This window comes from Peromyscus eremicus, chromosome 15 (assembly GCF_949786415.1).
Source record: "Peromyscus eremicus chromosome 15, PerEre_H2_v1, whole genome shotgun sequence".
NCBI lineage: Eukaryota > Metazoa > Chordata > Mammalia > Rodentia > Cricetidae > Peromyscus > Peromyscus eremicus.
In genome coordinates, this window is record NC_081431.1 from 38,078,236 (window position 1) to 38,097,009 (window position 18,774).

The window sequence follows — 18,774 nt, forward strand, 5'->3', positions numbered from 1 at the left end:
GGAGTTTGGTCTCCCGCACCCATGCCAGGAAGCACACAACTCCAGTTCCAGGGGAGTCTGAAGTCCTCTTCTGGTCTGTGTGGGCACTGCATCCACATGCACAAACTCACCAACACTCGGACACACAGCACATTATACGTGATTAAAAAATTCAAAAGTAGCCAGGTGGCTGTGGCTCACGCCTTTATTCCCAGCTTCCTGTGTGTTTCCTACAGTGAGAGAAAAGGGGGCTCTCAACCTAAACCAACCTTTCACTAGAACAACTGACCTAAGTGCGGGCCTGATAATTTACCTTCCATTCTTGTTTTCAAATCTAATTACTTTATTTATGTGTATGAGTGTTTTCCCACATGTTTGTGCACCACATGTATACCTGGTGCCCATGGAGGCCAGAGGAGGGCAGTGGATCTCTCAGAACTGGGGTGCTGTAATTGAACCTAGGGCCCCTGCAAGAGTAGCCAGGACTCTTCACACTAAGCCCTCTCTCTAGCCCTCAAAAGTTCTGGTCTAACACATTCACTCTACTGAGACTGAGCTTCCCAACATTCAAGTTTCTAAGTGGCTGGGTGATTTATTTATATCACCATATACTAATGAGAAACACCAGTCTCCAAACTCTTGAATCCTTACTCTATGAACTTTTTAATGGCTTACTCACCACAGCTTACAGCTGATCTGTAACTTCTGTTTTTATGTACTTGGTGTGGGTTTGTGCTATTGATTAAAACAGCTAACATGTATACATCACTTCATTCCTCACCTTCAAATATAGCTTACCCTTAAACTATTAATTATCTACAATTTTAACCTTATTACCGAGTAGTTTTGAAAGAAGGAAGCTCTAACATGAACAGCCCAAACTCACACAATTAGGCAATACTTTACATCAGACATAAAAATGATTTTCTACTTTAACCCTGTTCAATACATCTCCACATGTACAGGTGGTTGCTGACAGGTCTTACCTTGCTGTCTGTGGTGGTATTGATCCTGTAGTGATACACACGTCCCTCATACCTCAGGGAGATGGACAGCTGCCCAGGGCTGCTCTCACTCTCTCGAACCAGGAAACTGCCATTGATAAGGCTGCTGAGGAGATACTCTGCTGCGCTGCGGGACACAGGTCCATGGTACCAGGAATGTTTCTCCAGGCTGTTCACTGGAGTGATGTAGTTGCTTGGCACCCAACCCTGTCCATTCTTGGAGCGAACTTCACTCCACTCGCCATTCTGGTTGTAACCAAGGACTCGTAGTTTTTCACCTAGCCATGAAGTCATCACAGAATGAAAGAGAAAATGTTAAGATTCTTTAAGTGGAATGTCAAACTTCAACTTCACTAAAAAAATGAACCAAGGACTGTGGTGCTTGTGTACCAATGTCCTGATTAGTCTCTGCTTTGTAGCTTAAACCACAAGAGCCTAACAAGAAATGGTTTCTGATGGTACAGGTTTTTAAAGGTTATATGCCACTACAAATGTCTTGTAGAGACTATATATCCATATATTATGCTAAGTTAGTATAGAAAGAAAGTTTACTCAAATAGCTAGAAAATGACAGTGCTGGTGTGTGTGTGTGTGTGTGTGTGTGTGTGTGTGTGTGAGTATGCACGTGTGATTGTCCAGAAAGGAGTGTTGGATCCCCTAGGACTGGAGTAACAGGCAACCGTGAGTTATCCAATATGGATACTGAGAACTGAACTCTGATCCTCTGAAGGAGCAAGCAGTAAGCGCTCTTAATCATGAACCATCTACCAAGCCCACCTGCCCACCCCTTCTTAGCCTAGGCTGGCGAGACTTGGACTCATGACCATTCTTCAGTCTCCCGAACTGTACTAACACCTAGATACTACTTACTCTTCAAAAGAAAAATAAAATTTGCTTTCACTTAAAAGAGAGATGCTATACACACATACATATGATCCAGTGTTAAGGAGAACAAAAGCTTAGGAATGAGATGTGTGAGATACAAAGTTACTGCAATTTTCAGAAGACAGTGAAACTGCAACAGAGCAGTCAATGTAAGCACACACCTCCTGCCCCAACACCCCCGCAAGACTCCGACCCAACCGGGGTGTCAGCACGACAGCTGTGTAGAGGACGGGAGGGGTGGGGAGGACTCTCACAGCACAAGTGTTTCCAGGACTCAAGGGTTCAAAGTTCCGTTTTCCCAGTTCTTCCCGTTTCCCAGAAAGCATGAATCACTCTTCCCTTTTCTCTAAAATTAGTCTGTGCAAACAGAAAATAACTGTGAAGTTGGAACCCCAAAGCTAAATCACTTGGTGAATCTTTGTATCAGCTTCACTCTCTTGATGTCACTATTAAACTGGAAACATCTGCTTCAGGCGGCAATAAACACTTTGCCCACACTTGCAGCACAGACTAGAAGCTTCTCTGTCAAAACAAAGTAACAGATAGCAAAGATAACATAAATGTTCATCTAAGGACTCTCATTTCCAAGAGACACAAGGTTTTCTATAGAGTTCACACCTGCTACCTCAGTGCCAGAGAGCAGAAAGGCGGCAATCAACCTACAGACAGGGCCCAGAAGACAGCAGGCCCAGGCTGCTGAGGGAAAATTCAGACTTATCGTAGTAGCCATCTACCTTTCTCCCGTGGCCTACACTATGTTTACCATAACATGGCTTTCTATTCACCCTACCATTTCACCTGAGAAGACACCTGGATGTGGGAGAAAGCACTCAGGGGTCTGTGAAGAAACTCATACATGCACACATTATACACTGTATACAGAGTGTCTGGTATAGTGGTGGCAATCCACAAATGCGCAGATGCACAGTAGCTAACTATGGGAACAAAAGAAAGGAACTTGCTAGGAAAACTCTGTGTGTGTGTGTGTGTGTGTGTGTGTGTGTGTGTGTGTGTGTATCTACACTGCTGCTTCCTTAAACACTTATACAAAACTGCTTAATATAGGCTATCATAACCAGGATAAAGCCAAAAAATCCTCAGGCTTTGCCTTTTTCCCCCCTCCCCTTTTCTACTCTGGAAGTCTTGATTACTATGGAAATGCACAGGGAAGCAGACACTGTGGAATGCACAGGGAAGCACACACTGACAGGTCAGGACAGACAGGAGGAGAGCCATGGGAATGCACAAGGAAGCACACACTGACAGGTCAGGACAGACAGAAGGAGAGCCATGGGAATGCACAGGGAAGCACACACTGACAGGTCTGGACAGACAGGAGGAGAGCCATGGGAATGCACAGGGAAGCACACACTGACAGGTCAGGACAGACAGGAGGAGAACCATGGGAATGCACAGGGAAGCACACACTGACAGGTCAGGACAGACAGGAGGAGAACCATGGGAATGCACAGGGAAGCACACACTGACAGGTCAGGACAGACAGGAGGAGAGCCATGGGAATGCACAGGGAAGCACACACTGACAGGTCAGGACAGGAATCTTGGAAAGAACTTTTTTATTTTTGCTATGGGGGAGGTCTCACTCTGTCATCCAGGGATAGAACATCAGTCCCCTGGGCTCAAGCCTCCTGCTTACAGGTACACAATACTGCTTTCTCTAAAACTTTCATTTAAAGACAGTCTCACTCTGTAGCCCACCTGGCCAACATGTTTTTGCTTTAGTATCTCAAAATGCTGGAATTTCAAGCAAAAGCCACATAGTCAACATCAAACTTTTTTTTCAAAACACATTAATTATTTAATGTGTATAAATGTTTTGCCAGCATGTATGTATGTATACCATGTATGTGTATGGTGCCTGAAGAAGCTAGAAGAGTGTATCAGATTTTATGAGTTATCACTGGGTGCCAGGATTCGAACCAGGACCCTCTGCAGAAGCAGCAAGTGCTCGTAAACCACTGAGCCCCAAAATGTTTCTTTATTTAATTCAAGCCAACCATCACTTTCAAAAGAAAAACTATAGTAAGTGTCATTTTCTTTTTAAAGGATAGTTCTTTTTCCTTAAAACTATAGAAAGGCAGACATGATGTCAAACACCTCTAATTCCAACACTTGGAATGTAAAGAGAGGAGGGTTAGGTGTTCAAGGCTACCCAGATTTGTATAAAGATCAAGCTTGGGTTACAGGAGACCCTGCCTCATTAATAACAACTCAACAATGAGGCTTCAGCATGACATCTCTCTTTCACTTTTGTTTTGTTTTGTTTTTTGCTTTTCGAGACAGTGTTTCTCTGTGTAGTTTTGGTGCCTGTCCTGGAACTCACTCTGTAGCCCAGGCTGGCCTCAAACTCACAGAGATCTGTCTGGCTCTGCCTCCCAAGTGCTGGGATTAAAGGTGTGTGCAACCACTGCCACCCAGTTTGACATCTTTTTATTAATAAAAAACCGATATAAAAATTTCATGGTTTTTAAAGAAAAACCATTGTCAATCATGAGATAAAGGGAATCCCAGTCCTTGAGCAGCATACTAATGGTTGTTATAACTAGTAACTGAGAAATTAATAAGACTTTATCAATGTTTCCTTGGTGAATGAACCATCTTGGAAAATACTCAAGAGAAAATTGTACCTAGCCAATCATGTTCTTAATCACTGCTTTGCAAACAAGTACACAGAGAACACTACCATATAAAGGACTACCACACAACAGAACATGGCTTGAAGTCCTTTGTTTTAGCCTCAAACTTTATGTAAGAATAACCCTAACCTTCACATGCATACCTATCTCACGCTGACCAGAGGAGAGCCTGCATTTCACTTCCCTATACCTCCTATGTGCATGTGCATGTACACTGTCTGAACATGCCTATACTCCAGTCTGAGAAACTCAGTTTGGGGTGGAGAGCTGGCTCAGCACTTAAAAACACTAGCTGCTCTTCCAGGGACATGGGCTAGATTCCCAGCACCGCATGTTATCCCACAACCACCTGTAACTCCATTTCCATGAGATACAACCATTCTCGTGACCTTCATGGGGCACCAAGCACACATGTGGTACACATGCATGAAGTCAGGCAAAAGGCCCATACACATAGATTAAATCCATGTACAACAATTTAAGAAACTCACTTTTAAGGAATTCTGCTTTAGTGAATTTGATAGCACTTAAAAAGTGATATGTTGCCGGGCGGTGGTGGCGCACGTCTTTAATCCCAGCACTCAGGAGGCAGAGCCAGGCGGATCTCTGTGAGTTCAAGGCCAGCCTGGGCTACCAAGTGAGTTCAAAAGGCGCAAAGCTACACAAAGAAACCCTTTCTTGAAAAACCAAAAAAAAAAAAAAAAAAAAAAAAAAAAAAAAAAGTGATATGCTGAGTCTGGGGTTGTAGCTCTTCAGTAGAGCACTTGCCTAGCTTGCATGGGGTTCCAAAGTTAACAAATATTTATAAAAATCTTATATGGAAATTTTTCCTCACGGTCAGGGGAGGCCTCCTGGCCTGACTTAGTATCATCATTTCCACTAACTGCTTCATTCTGAACCTTATAAATCAAAGATACCTGTCTGAGAAATAATCACTTGTTATAATTTCATTTAAATATTATTTTGAGATAAATTTTCCTCATAGTGGGAGGCTTTACAGCTCCCCTATTCCCCTCACCCAAAAAAGAAAAAGGAAAAAAAAAACCAAACCAGTACAGGCGGACTAGCCTAACTCAATTCATGTGCAAAACAAACGATAATGTCCCCACTACTTATTCTTTCTCATAAAAGTTCACTATTTTCATTGGTGTTCAAAAAATGATTGGTGATTTTATCTCATCTTGTTCTTAGTGTTTCCTTTTCATAAGAACTGGCCTCTGAAAACAATCTCATTTACTCTCTAAAGATATTAGAGTAGGAGAGACAGATCCTTCCTAACTGTTCTTTCACCAGCCCATAGAAAGAACTGGTTGTCTAGGCCAGTGCAACTGAGCTGGACAACAACAAAATAAGAACCATGCATCTGATGTAAGCACTGGACGACTTTCTCTCTACAGAAATAAGAACCATGCATCTGATGTAAGCACTGGACGACTTTCTCTCTACAGAAATAAGAACCATGCACCTGATGTAAGCACTGGACGACTTTCTCTCTACAGAAATAAGAACCATGCATCTGATGTAAGCACTGGACGACTTTCTCTCTACAGAAATAAGAACCATGCACCCCATGTAAGCACTGGACGACTTTCTCTCTACAGAAATAAGAACCATGCACCCCATGTAAGCACTGGATGACTTTCTCTCTACAGAAATAAGAACCATGCACCTGATGTAAGCACTGGACGACTTTCTCTCTACAGAAATAAGAACCATGAATCTGATGTAAGCACTGGACGACTTTCTCTCTACAGAAATAAGAACTATGCACCCCATGTAAGCACTGGATGACTTTCTCTCTACAGAAATAAGAACCATGCACCCCATGTAAGCACTGGACGACTTTCTCTCTACAGAAATAAGAACCATGCATCCGATGTAAGCACTGGATGATTTTCTCTCTACAGAAAGTCTTGCTCCAAAAACTGAAAATGTTGCTAACCTAAACAGAAGTGCCCTTCAGTGAGATGGGTCTAAGTTCCTGATCTCACTGTGGACTGTTCAGCCCACACAGAGGACCTGAGGGCCAGTGGGGGATCTGCGCTGCAGCTGGTCTCAATCCCAGTTCAGTGTGAACAGAGGGAAGCCGGCGGGTTTTAGAGTACAAGTTCTACCAACATGGACTCTTTCTTGAGGTGCTGTAGCATATTCTATTCTGAATCAATCCTGACAATAGAGCTGACTGTGAGACGGCCGTCCAGAAACAGGTGAAAGAGAGAAGGAAGCGGAAGTGCCTGGGCACAATCATCTGTCAGTGGCAGTGGCAGAAGGCCGCACAGGTTCTTCATTTCTCGGCCGGCCATCAGAGAAAACTGTGAAGCAGAATGGAGAGAAGTCTCACCTTTAGTGATACTGAGCGTGTTATCACCACTTGCCACAAAGTCATAAAGTGCGACAAAGAGATTAGGGTCACTCTCAGTGGCTCCCAGCAAGTTCTCCTTGGAGCTCCACCTGATAGCTTCATTCAGTGCCTGAGATTCAGCATCACAGCCATAGGGGCGGTGCAAAACTTCTGAAAGACACAAGAAGGGAAAGAAGGCCAGTGAGTGAGACGCTAAGAGTTCAGCTCAGTGCGGGGGCAGCATGTGAGCTGCTGGCTCACACTGAGAAGTGTTCACAAGCACCAAGAATAAGCCCGGGGTTGTCAGCTCCAGGTCTCCTCCACTGGACAGTGAGTTTAAGCCAGCCTGAGCTACGCGAGACTCTATCTCAAAAAACAACACACAAGAAAGAGCAAGCAAAGGTGCTGTATTTCCTGGGTTTAAGGGCAGCAACCAACTTGCTGAAACTGTACCACAGCATCAGAGGAAAGACCACAGCATGAGCATTTAGTTCTGATTTCCATGCAGTCCCCTAAATCAGGCCTGAATGAAGAGCAAAGGTACAGCTCTCTAGAAATGAGAAAACTTGCCAACAAGTGCTTGCGAGCTTTATAAAGTATGTGTGATACTTTGCTGTGGTAATTAATGACTTGCAACTTTTTAGAGGTGGGGTTGAGTTAGGGCCCTAAATGGCCCATACTGACCTCAGTCTCAAACTTGCTATGCAGTGGAGGGTGACCTTGAACTCCTGATCCTTCTGCCATCTATTACCCAGCCCCCCACCCACGCCACACACACACAAGTGCTAGTATTACAGGAGTGTCCCTCACACCCAGCTATTGTGATAATGACCAGAAATATGAATGGTAAAATTAACAAACCCTTCTAAGCTAGGTGCTTCCTTTATGCCTTCACATAGAAGAAACTGTAGGGAAAGTAAGTTTCTATTTACACATAACAAATACAAACACAATGCTTCTAGCAAGATAAATGCGCAAGTTCTCTGCTAAACAAACCACATTTGAGTCAGGCATGGCAGCTCACACCTGTAACCCAACACTCAGGAGGCATGTGAGGCCAGCCTAGACTACAGAGTGAGACTTACCTTATCTCAAAAACAGTAAAGAAAGAAAGAAAGAAAAAAAAAGAAACACAATTTAATTTAATACAAAATACTATTAACATCTAAAACATCTTTTTTATGTTATAATAGCTTACAATTGTTCATTGCTTTAATTTTTTTAAAACTAAAATCTCTTTTCCTGGGCAGTAGATTTTTGTAAACTATGAGTAATTTACTCAAGGTTCTAGAAAATACCACCAATGTACTTTTGAGTTTCAATTATGTACACCAGCTAAGGCCTTGTAAGACCTGTTTCTTCTCAAGGCCTTATAGTTTCTGAATCTATTCCTATACCACATTTGTTAAAAATTACCTGATTCTCATACCCTAGTTTGGTTGTACAAAACAAACAAGGGGGGGGGGGGAACACCTCAAAACCACTGCTCTTCCAATAGCAATTTTTCTTGATCCAAGGGACTGTGTTAAGTGTCTGTCTGCAAATGATCTATCTATGTCCTGTGACATTTTTCTCTTTGTCTTTTTCCTAGGTTTTTTTTTTTTTTAAATTCAAAATTGGTTCAGCCATTCTGAAGGGGGAAAGCTTTGCATCTGTGGTTTCGTGTTGTTTCAAGTCATCCCCTCTTCTCCATCTCTCCTTCAATCCCTTGATTCAGATCCCAACAGATCTCACCTGGACTACTGCCTCCAGTCTTCTCTCCCTCAAATCCATCCTCCACACAGCTGGCAAAGTGATCTATTTAAGACAAAAGTGGACCATATCACTCTTCAGGCCTTTAAAGCGTTCATCATCAAACTGGAGTCTCCTCATTCCTGGCTTTTAAGCTCTTTCATGAGCAAAGTGGACCAAATTCTCTGCTTTACCTCTCCCCACACCACACCTGACACTGTAAGCCTTAAGGGCACTCACTGCCTTCCACATCTGGGCCTTTCTTCATGCACTCACTATACCTGTAGTGGCCTTTCTCACTATTTCTTTGTATGCGTGTGCACAGTAGGTACACATCTGTTCACGTGGAGGCTAGAGGACAACCTCTCTGTTATTCCTCAGGAGCCACCCACCTTCTTTTTAAAATCAAGGAGATTAGTCAGGCTGGCTCCCCAGTACTGGGATTACAAGTGTGCCACCATGCTCAGCTTTTAAAAACATGGGTTCTGGGAATCAAAGTCAGCCCCCCACGCTTGAAGACAAGTACTTTACTGGAAGAGCTATCTCCCCAGCCCCATTTCCTGCTTTTCTCTTGACTGGCTGACTCCTCACTTTACAACACCCAGATCCCTTCTGAATCTGCAGTCTCCCCGAAAAACCACATTTACAGCACCAACCCCTCCTCTCTAGATTTCTTTCCCAATCTCACAATGTACTTCTTATGGATAACAATCACATTGCCCCCCAAAGGTTCCATAATCTGTACTCAATAGCTGTTAGTTGTATGACACCCAACTTACACAAAAATGTAAGAGACGGGAAACAATGAAATGTATCTTAATCTAAAGTATACTAACCAGATGTGTGTGGTGGGCACACCTTTAATCTCAGCACTGGGGAGGCAGAAGCAGGCAGATCTCTTGAGTTCAAGGTTCCAGGCTATTCAGAGCTATAGTGCATACACAGTGAGACCCCGATGCAAAAACAAGCAAACAAACAAAAAACCAAACCAACCAAACAAAGCTACCCATTAAGTAATATTTAGAACTTGATTTTCTGTACTGTTCAGAAGATGCTAAAACCAATGTAAACACGATGGAAGACAAAATTAGCAAATAGCACGTTTACCTTTGGAAAACCCAGCATCTTCAACGTTAAGATCCACAAAGCCAAACTGAGCAAACAAACTGGTATCGTGCAGGGTTTCCCAACACGAAGGCCAGAAATCACCCATGACACCACTGGAATTTACCAAGTAAAGCTGCTCTCCAACCCACACCCGCTTCCAATCTGTGTCTCCTGCCAGAATTCCCCGCCTCACTCAATGGTAACTCTCTCTTCAGGTGCTCTGGCCACCAACTCTGATCGTTCATATCTCTGTTCTTACTCTCACAGAACACCTAGGAGTCCAGGGAGATGCCTGAGTGCTAATGCTGCCTGCCACCAAGCTTGCCAACCCTGGTTCCATGCTCGGAAACCACACAGAGGAAGAAGAGAATCTACTGTCAAAAACCGTCCTCTGACTCTCACATGTGAATATGTACGTGTGTGTGTGTGTGTGTGTGTGTGTGTGTGTGTACACACCTAAATTAATGTAAACAATTTAAAACATCCAAAATCTATCCATTTCTCACCCACCCTTTCCACTTCTACCAACACTCTTTCATTAGGCTACTGATTTCTCTATGTCTATACATGTTCCTTTCAAAGCTTTAAAAAAAAAAGTCAGATTGTTACTCTATGTTTAAAATTCTTCACTGGTCCCAATTTTAGAGTAAAAAGCAAATCCTTAAAGGGCCTTTCAGGTCCCTCACAGTTTAATTTGCCCAATTCATCTTCCTTTTTAAGACAAGGTATCACTATGTGGCTGGTCTTGAACTCACAGAGGTCCACCTCCCTCTTTTTCCCCATTGCCTAGGATTAAAGATATGCACCATCATACACAGCTGGGATTTGAACCCCAGTCCTTGGCTAGCTTAGGGAGTGCTCTTAACCACTGAGCCCTTTCTCTAGCCCTAGTACATTTCTCCCCTAGTCTTCCTTCAATGCTGACCACTACCCTCCCTACTACTGCTCAAACATGGCAGGTATACACCCCTGCCTCCCCCACCAACCACTCCCCCACCCCCCTCCCCCCACCCCCGAACTGGCCTTTCTTCCGTCTCAGTTACATTTCACTCAACTGGAACTCTCTGGGGATAACATTTTCTGATGATCCTATTTTGAAGTGCATCACTCCTAACAACACTCTAACATCTCCCATGTTTCCTTTCCTGATTTAGTCACCCCCAGTTTGTTCTACAAAACATATCACACAATTTACCCACTTAGGATACTTAGGATAACTCTTCCGGGTGCAATGTTTTATGAGGACAGGAATTTTTCTTGAATAATGAACAACAATAGCCCTTCTCCCCTGACCCAAAAGTGCTCATATATAAGAGGCTTAAAAAAAATAAAAAAGATATATATTTTTTTTAAATCAGGCATGTGGCACACGGCTTCAGCCCCAGTATTCCAGAGGCTGAGCCAGAAGGATCTTCAGACCCACATCAGATAAGTTTGCACAACATAGCAAGACTGTGTCTGCAAACGAAGCAACCCACACAACCAAAGGCTTGTTGAAGGACAGTCACGTAGCCTGCCAACTCACAGCAGGCACTTACTACTGGAGGGAGCGGCAACCCCTCAGAACACAGCAGAGCTCACTTTACACTGGATGCCCTTTAAATATGATGAACAAAAGTTTTGCACTGTTGACTGTCAATACATAAGGAAATACCGAGACATGTTTCCTCTATTCTGGGGAGGAACTCTAGGCCCAAAAGCAGGCTAGTAAAGGCAAGTTATTATCTTCAAAACTGTATTACTTGGCAAAAGAAAAAAAAAAGAAAAAAAAAGAAAAAAGAAAGAAAGAATGGAGTTCACAGAACAATTTTCTGTACATTTTAAAGCTATGGGAAGAATTGGAGGAGGGGGCTAAATATAATCAACACATGAAAAGCTTTTTAATAATTTTAATAAATTTAATAAAAGTCAACCCATGGTGCATAGCCTTTAAATGAAGTAACAAGCACAAGGTAAAGGCAGTGTCTAAGGAAAAACACCTCGAAGAACCCAAGCCAAGGAGACAGACAGTCTTTCCGTTCCGAGCAGGCCCTCCCGTCTCCAGCTTTTACAAAGTTTCCTTCCTTCCTTCCTTCCTTCTTTCTTCCCACTCACTCTTTTGTTCTTGCAGAACGAGTTCCTGTCCAATCTGCCTGCACAGGATATCCCCAGAAAACACTGGCCTACCCACTAGCACCAAACAAAAAGAAAATATCTTCCAACAAAAACGTCCTAATTCTGTCTAAGGCCAGGGTTAAGCACAGAGTTAAGGAATGATCTTAGCTGGAAGGCTGGGGAGCGATGATTTAAAGAAATAAGAAGAGAGAAAACTAAAGAACAAAGCAAAAGCAAAGGGAACCAAAGCCTGTGGGTGGAGGACCTGGAGCCTCGGCCATCAGGTCCAGTACACCGCCGCATCTGCCACCAGTTAAGACAGGCAAGCCCCATGAGTCAGAGGTACTGCGCCCACTTCAATGTCAGTGTGTGGGCTAGAATGTCTAACTTCTGAACAATGCAGGTTGGTTAACTTAGACAGCACGATAACTAATTCCTTCAGTTAACCCACTGCTATAGAGGTAAACCGTGGAAACAAAGCAGTAAAGGGCCCCAAACTTTACTTACTTGCATAAAAGACTAGGGAGCAGAAATATTGACAACCAAAAAGAAGTAACCTTTATCTTTTCTACTTGTAGAACACACACACACACACCCCAGCAACATACTTAAAATCCAGAATAATAAAACTGAAATACAAATTCAAATTCAGAGGAAATGTGGATATTTAATATTTAGCTTATAAAACAGTTTCAATATTTATTCAGCCAGGGTTTTTTTTTTATCATTTTCATTATAAATTTGTCAGGTAGTAATTATTTATACTACTTAACATTGTTCTACTTTGATTATATATTGTCTAAGAAGCTAGTAATAATTTTTAATACCTCTTTAAAAAACTATTTTAGTTGGATATATTATTTGGTAGTTTTCAATTCAGCTTAAGTTTTTCAATCAAGACATGTACATCATCATTTTATAGATTATTCATGTTCTTCCATTATTTATTAAATGTTACTTTCAGCTCTCAGGAGGCAGAAGCAGGCTAACCTCTGTGAGTTTGAGGCCAGCCTAGTCTACATAGTAAGTTCCAGGCCAGCCAGTAAGACAGTGAGACCCTATGTCAAACAAAGTGAGGCTGAGCATGGTGGTACACGCCTTACCTCCCAGTGCTGGCAGAGGCAGGCAGATCTCTCCAAGTTCCAGGCCAGCCAAGGTTACATTGTGAGATCCTGCCCCCCAAAACCAAACCAACCAACCAAGCTAACAGAAGAGTATAGTAGTATAAAATACCAGAAAAAGCAGACCGTATAAACCTTCACTGACCACAATGGAGGTAAAAGGAGAAGATTAATCCACATTTCATTACTGTGTTATCTACCTCCACCCCATCCCAGCCCTCATCTCTGAACATACCTGCCACGTGGGCCACACGCAACTCTGAGGCATCCCCACCTGGGCAGAGCAGCAAGGTGTCCTGGTCTCTACAGTAACTGGCTGGAGGCAGCTGAACGGGCCCCAGGACCATGCCTTTGGCCGAGCAGCAACTAAGCTAAACTGTTCTGAATAGAGGAGCCTTAAAATACCACTCTGGCCAGCAATCCAGACACGTGGGACATTTACTCCTATACTCAGTGGCCAGAAAGAACAAAGGACAAGTTCAACCCACAGGGGCGGAGACCTGAGTAAGGGTGGAGCTACTCCAAAAGCTCAGGGTGGGGGTGGGGATGATACACAGGCTATTTTAGTCACACAACAGTAACAACTCAATGATAAAATCAGCCAAGATCAGTAGGTACAGAAGTTCCAGTCCCAGAGGTAAAGAGGTGAGACTGTTCAGCATTTCCTTGGAGAAAACCTGTTTACAGTACAACACCAAACACACTTTGAAAAGACAGGAAACGCCTAACAAGACTCATCTGTACATCACTCTAGTTAGTTCAAGAAACCACAAATACAAAGTCAAAGAAATAGTTACCGTGTGACTCATAAGCACAGGCAGAAGCAGAGAGCAGCTAACCAACTGCCTTTCCTAACAAACGGCCTGTGTGGCTTAATGCAGGTAAAAAGCACAGCTCACAGCACTGAAAACTGTGAACTTGGAAAGGCAAAAGCCTAATTTTAAGTACAGAGGAAAGTTCCATAAAATTTAAGACCTTAAAACGCAGAGTGATCTATGAGACACAAACTAGTAAAGTAAGGGATGGATAACTAAGCAGTGTAAATGGATAACTAAGATAACTACAAAAATAATTCAGAGAACGTGGTAGCACATAGCTAATACCAAAGCTTGGCTAGGTGGATCTGTGCTACAGATCCTGTCTCAAAAAACCTCAACCACAGCACCAATAATAGTAGTAATACAAAACAGTGCTTGTAACTGTACAGCTGGGAATGCCCACTGCATTGATTATTAAGCACCTACTATATACCAGTTATTTAGGTCAATAAAGGTAATGGAGTAAAATCACAGAAAAGTAGGACCTAAGTACTCACATTACATAAAAAACATAAAAATACAAGTTGTAATTAACACTGCAGGAGAAAGACTGACTTCAGTGTATGTTATCAACAACACTTTACAAACTAAAACCTGTGTTTTCAATGAAACTAACCTTTACAAAGCTACTGTATCCATACTACGGGAAAGCAAAAATTAAATGACTAAAGGCTACTATGGTGATGTTTTATTTGTACTGAAATATGATTTTATTTGTATGTTAATAAATAAAGTTGCCTGGGGGTCAGAGCTAATAGCAAGCTATAGCAGAAGCTGGGAGGTGGTGGCGCACGCCTTTAATCCCGATCACATGACAGGCAGATCTCTGTGTGTTCAAGGATACAGCCAGCATGGAGACACATGCCTTTAATGTCAATACCAACCATAGAGACCTGGAGGTCTGTATAGACAGGCAGTGACGAGGAGATCATGTGGTTGGGTTTACAACCAATAAGAAGGCAGAACAGAAAGTTAATAAAAAGAAAGACACACAAGGAAGTAGGTCTCTTTCGGAGGGGAAGGACGGCAGCGGCAGGAAGGGTAAGAAGGCGGTTTTAAGTCTCAGCTCTTAGCTACTGCTCTGACCTCTTGGGCTTTTAACTCTGCATTTGGTTCTGTTTTTCTTATTTAATAAGACTGTTCCATCTACAGGTTACTTCAAATAATGACTCAGAATTTCAAATACCAGGTGGAATTTCTCTTTCTGAGGATTTAAAATTTTTTCTGGGAGAGTATCTCCATAATCCATATGTTCATATGGAAAATCTGTCTATCATATGATTTACTATTCAATTAGTAAATCTTCTTAAGCCATCCGGAATTTTATAGTGTGTTCTTACACTGTAGAAGAAATAAATGCATAAGCAAAATGTGGTATGTACATATAGTACTATTATTCAGTCATAAAAAGGAACAAAATTGGATGTATGTTACAACAGATATATGCTTTGAAAGCATCATAAGAATCCAGACACGCCGGGGGGTGGTGGGGGTGGTGGGGGTGGTGGGGGTGGTACACGCCTTTAATCCCAGCACTCCGGGAGGCAGAGGCGGGCGGATCTCTGTGAGTTCGAGGCCAGCCTGGTCTACAGAGCGAGATCCAGGAAAGTCTCCAAAGCTACACAGAGAAACCTGTCTCGAAAAAACCAAAGGAAAAAAAAAAAGGGCCAGACACAAAAGGACAAATATTTCATAATTCTATTGATATAAAATATCTTGATTTTTCTTTTATATAGATGCTCAAAAATGTGAATAAGTTTAATGTTACAGAATTTGCACTGTGAAAATGTTTATGGCAAATTTTATGTTATTTACATTTTATCATAATAAAAATTCAAATAACTTGCGTCTCTAAAAACCATTTGATTACTGGGTTACAATTATCACTTAATGTATTAAAACCAAGAAATCTTAACAATAATTATTAATTCTAAAATATCAAATTCATTATCAGTATGAATAACATTTTTATTAAAAAGGACTTTTCAAAAGACAATTGAAAGAGTAGCATTGTCGTTGTTTACAAGTGATTTTTAGCAACACCTTGAAGCAAGGAAGTGTAATGTTTAAAAGAAAGTGACAACCTCAGCCAGGAATAAAGGAATCTTAGCAGGCATGCCTGACTAGGGCAGGGAGATCCTCAGAGGCAAAACCACTGAAGCCGGAAGGGAAGAATCTGGTGTGTCCAGGATGAAAAGTGTGGCCACTGCTGAGGCCGCCTGAGGTGGCCAGAGTAAGTATCTGAGGATTTAGACTCTATTACAATTACAAAAGGAAATCCGGTAAACTGCCCTAAGAAGGGAAGTCATATGGTCTGACTTCCATTTTTAAGATAATCACCACTGCTTGGGAAGAGGGGTAATTACTCAGAGAGAAAACTGAGAAACTGTTGGGAGTCAGGAGGAGGATCATGTTGGCTTGGAGAACAATGACAGCCGTGGAGACAAAGGAAGAGCAGATGTACTTAAAGATGTGGTTCACAGATGGAAGCCATGGGGCTCAGAACTGCTTCCATACAGCAGAAGGAGAAACAAAGACTTTGAGCTTGAGAGCGTGGGTAGTTGCCATGAATACTCAGAAGCAAGTTTCCCAAGGAATTCAATTTAGAAGGTACAAAGATGCACTTGATGCATAAATCTGAAGCTCAGAGACGATCTTGGGGTAAAGGCACCAACACTCAAGGGAATTAAAACCAGCACTTGAGGGGGTGGTGGTGAGAAAGCTCGGCTGGTAAAAGCACTTGTTGTTACCAAGTTTGATGACCTGACTTCAATCCCAGGATCCTATATAACAAGAGAGCGCCAACTCTCACAAGTTGTCCTCTGACCTCCATGTGCACAACAGGGTACACATACATTTGCACAACTACACCACAGCCCCCAAGTAAATAAATAGATGTAAAATTTAAAATAAGCCAAGATGGGTGGAGAGCTGGCTCTGTTGATCAATTACTTGCTACATAAGCATAAGGATCTGAGTTTGATCCCCAGAACCTACTCAAAGGAGCTAGACTGGTGGCACACATTTATAATCCCAACACTAGGGAGGCAGACAGGTAAATGAATCCCTGGACCAGCCTAGGCTACTGAGCGAGTTCCAGGCAATAAGACACCCTTTCTCAAAAAGAAAGGAAAAGTGGATATGGCTCCTAAGTAATAGCACATGTGCACTGACTTACACTCACATGAATGCATACACACACATACACATATACTATAGATATGGATGAAATCACTTAGATAATAAACTCACACTTAATGGAGAATGCTGACTCAAATCACTGAAGATTCTTTTCTAGTTTGAAACTATGAAGCCTAGAAAGTAGCAAGATGATATAATCTTAAATATGAAAAACAAAAACAAAACAAACAAAAATCTATGGACATGGTTCAGTTAATAGAGTACTTGTCCATTATGTGCAAGGCTCCAAGTTCATCACAAAACCAAACAAACATTAACCTAAATTTCTATATCCATTGAAAATACTCTTTGGAGGCTGGAGAGAAAGAGGCTCAGTGGTTAAGAGTGCTGGCTGTTCTCTCAGAGGACCCACACGGAGGCTAATAACCACCTATAACTCCAGTTCCAGGGGATTCCAAAGCTCTCTTCTACTCCACAGGCACCGCATGCAAGTGGTGCACAGACACACGGAAGCAAAGCATCCTTGCACATAAAAATTTTAAAAAAGAAAAAATATCTTCAGATATAATGGTAAAACAGACACACCATCAACAAGAACCCAATGCCAAAAGACTGGCTCCAGGAGAATTGTTAAATGAAGACATTTAGATAGAACTAGTCTGGAGAGATGGCTCAGTGGTAAATAAAGTTTGGTTTCCAGCGCCCAAGTTGGTCACTTGTAACTACAGCATCCAATGCCCTCTTTTGTCCCTGAGAGCGCTGCACTCAAATGCACAAACTCACACAGGTTCACACACTGTGGTGGTCTGAATCATATATTCCAATGCTTAGTAAATAGGAAGTGGAACTGTCTGAGAAAGGATTAGGAGGTGTGGCCTTGTTGAAGGAAGTGTGTGGGGGAGGAGGGGCTTTGAAGTTTCAAAAGCCCACACCAGGCCTAGTATGTCAGTCTGTCTGTCTCTCTCCCCTGCCTCCTCTCTCTGCGTATAGACCAGGATATAAAGCTCCCAAGCTACTGCTCTAGCATCATGCCTGCCTGCATGCTGCCACACTATCCACCATGATGATAGTGGACTAACCCTCTGAAACAGTAAGCAAAATCCAAATTAAATTCATTTAGAATAGTTGCCTTGGTCATGGTCTCTTCACAGCAATAGAAACCCTAAGAACACTCATACATGTAATTTTGTTAAAGATTAGAAACATATAAAATTAAAAGGGGGCAAGCTGAAGATGTAGCTCAGTGAGCATACATAAAATTATTATACAATAAAGAACAAAATACTGCTACATGCTAACAGATGATCTCTGAAAGCATCACACCAAATGAAAAAAGTCAAAAATTAATGCATATTATATACTTCAATTTAGATTAGTGGATCTCAACCTGTGGGTCACAACCCCTCTCAACCGACTCTTTCATGGGGTTGCCTAAAACTATCAGAAAACACAGATATTTACATTAAGATTCATAACAGTAGCAAAATTACAGTAATAAAGTAGCAACGAAAATAATTTTATGTGTTGGGGTCAGCACACCATAAGAAACTGTGCTAAAGGACCGCAGCATTAGGAAGGCTGAGAAACACTGGTTTAGATGAAACATTTAGAACAGGCAATCCATAGAAACAGAAGGCAGATTAATGGGAGCCTTGAGCTGCAGCAGAGGAACACAGAGTCACTGACTGCTCATGGCTACACAAGACTTCTTGTTTGTGGAGTTTACATCCTAAGATTAGACTATGTTGGTGGTTGAAAAACTGCAACTACTTATAAAAACAAACAGACAAAAATTCACTGACTTCTGCTCTGTTTTCAGACCTGACATTCAGATAGTTAGGCTCTGAGTATACAGTTATTTACAACACAGGAAAACAAATGGTAATTACTTTATGAG

At 42.1% G+C, this 18,774-nt stretch overlaps 1 protein-coding gene across 1 annotated transcript in view; it reads right to left on the reverse strand.

Annotated features, from left to right (window-relative positions):
• Nucleotides 1-18,774, reverse strand: part of Abl2 (ABL proto-oncogene 2, non-receptor tyrosine kinase) — a 98,298-nt gene that overhangs the window by 18,280 nt on the left and 61,244 nt on the right. The window contains exons 2-4 of the mRNA XM_059280894.1: nucleotides 8,600-8,662; nucleotides 6,866-7,036; nucleotides 966-1,261 (exon numbers count right to left, since the gene is read on the reverse strand). Coding sequence (XP_059136877.1) covers nucleotides 966-1,261; nucleotides 6,866-7,036; nucleotides 8,600-8,662 — 530 coding nt within the window. The remainder of the gene's footprint in view (nucleotides 1-965; nucleotides 1,262-6,865; nucleotides 7,037-8,599; nucleotides 8,663-18,774) is intronic.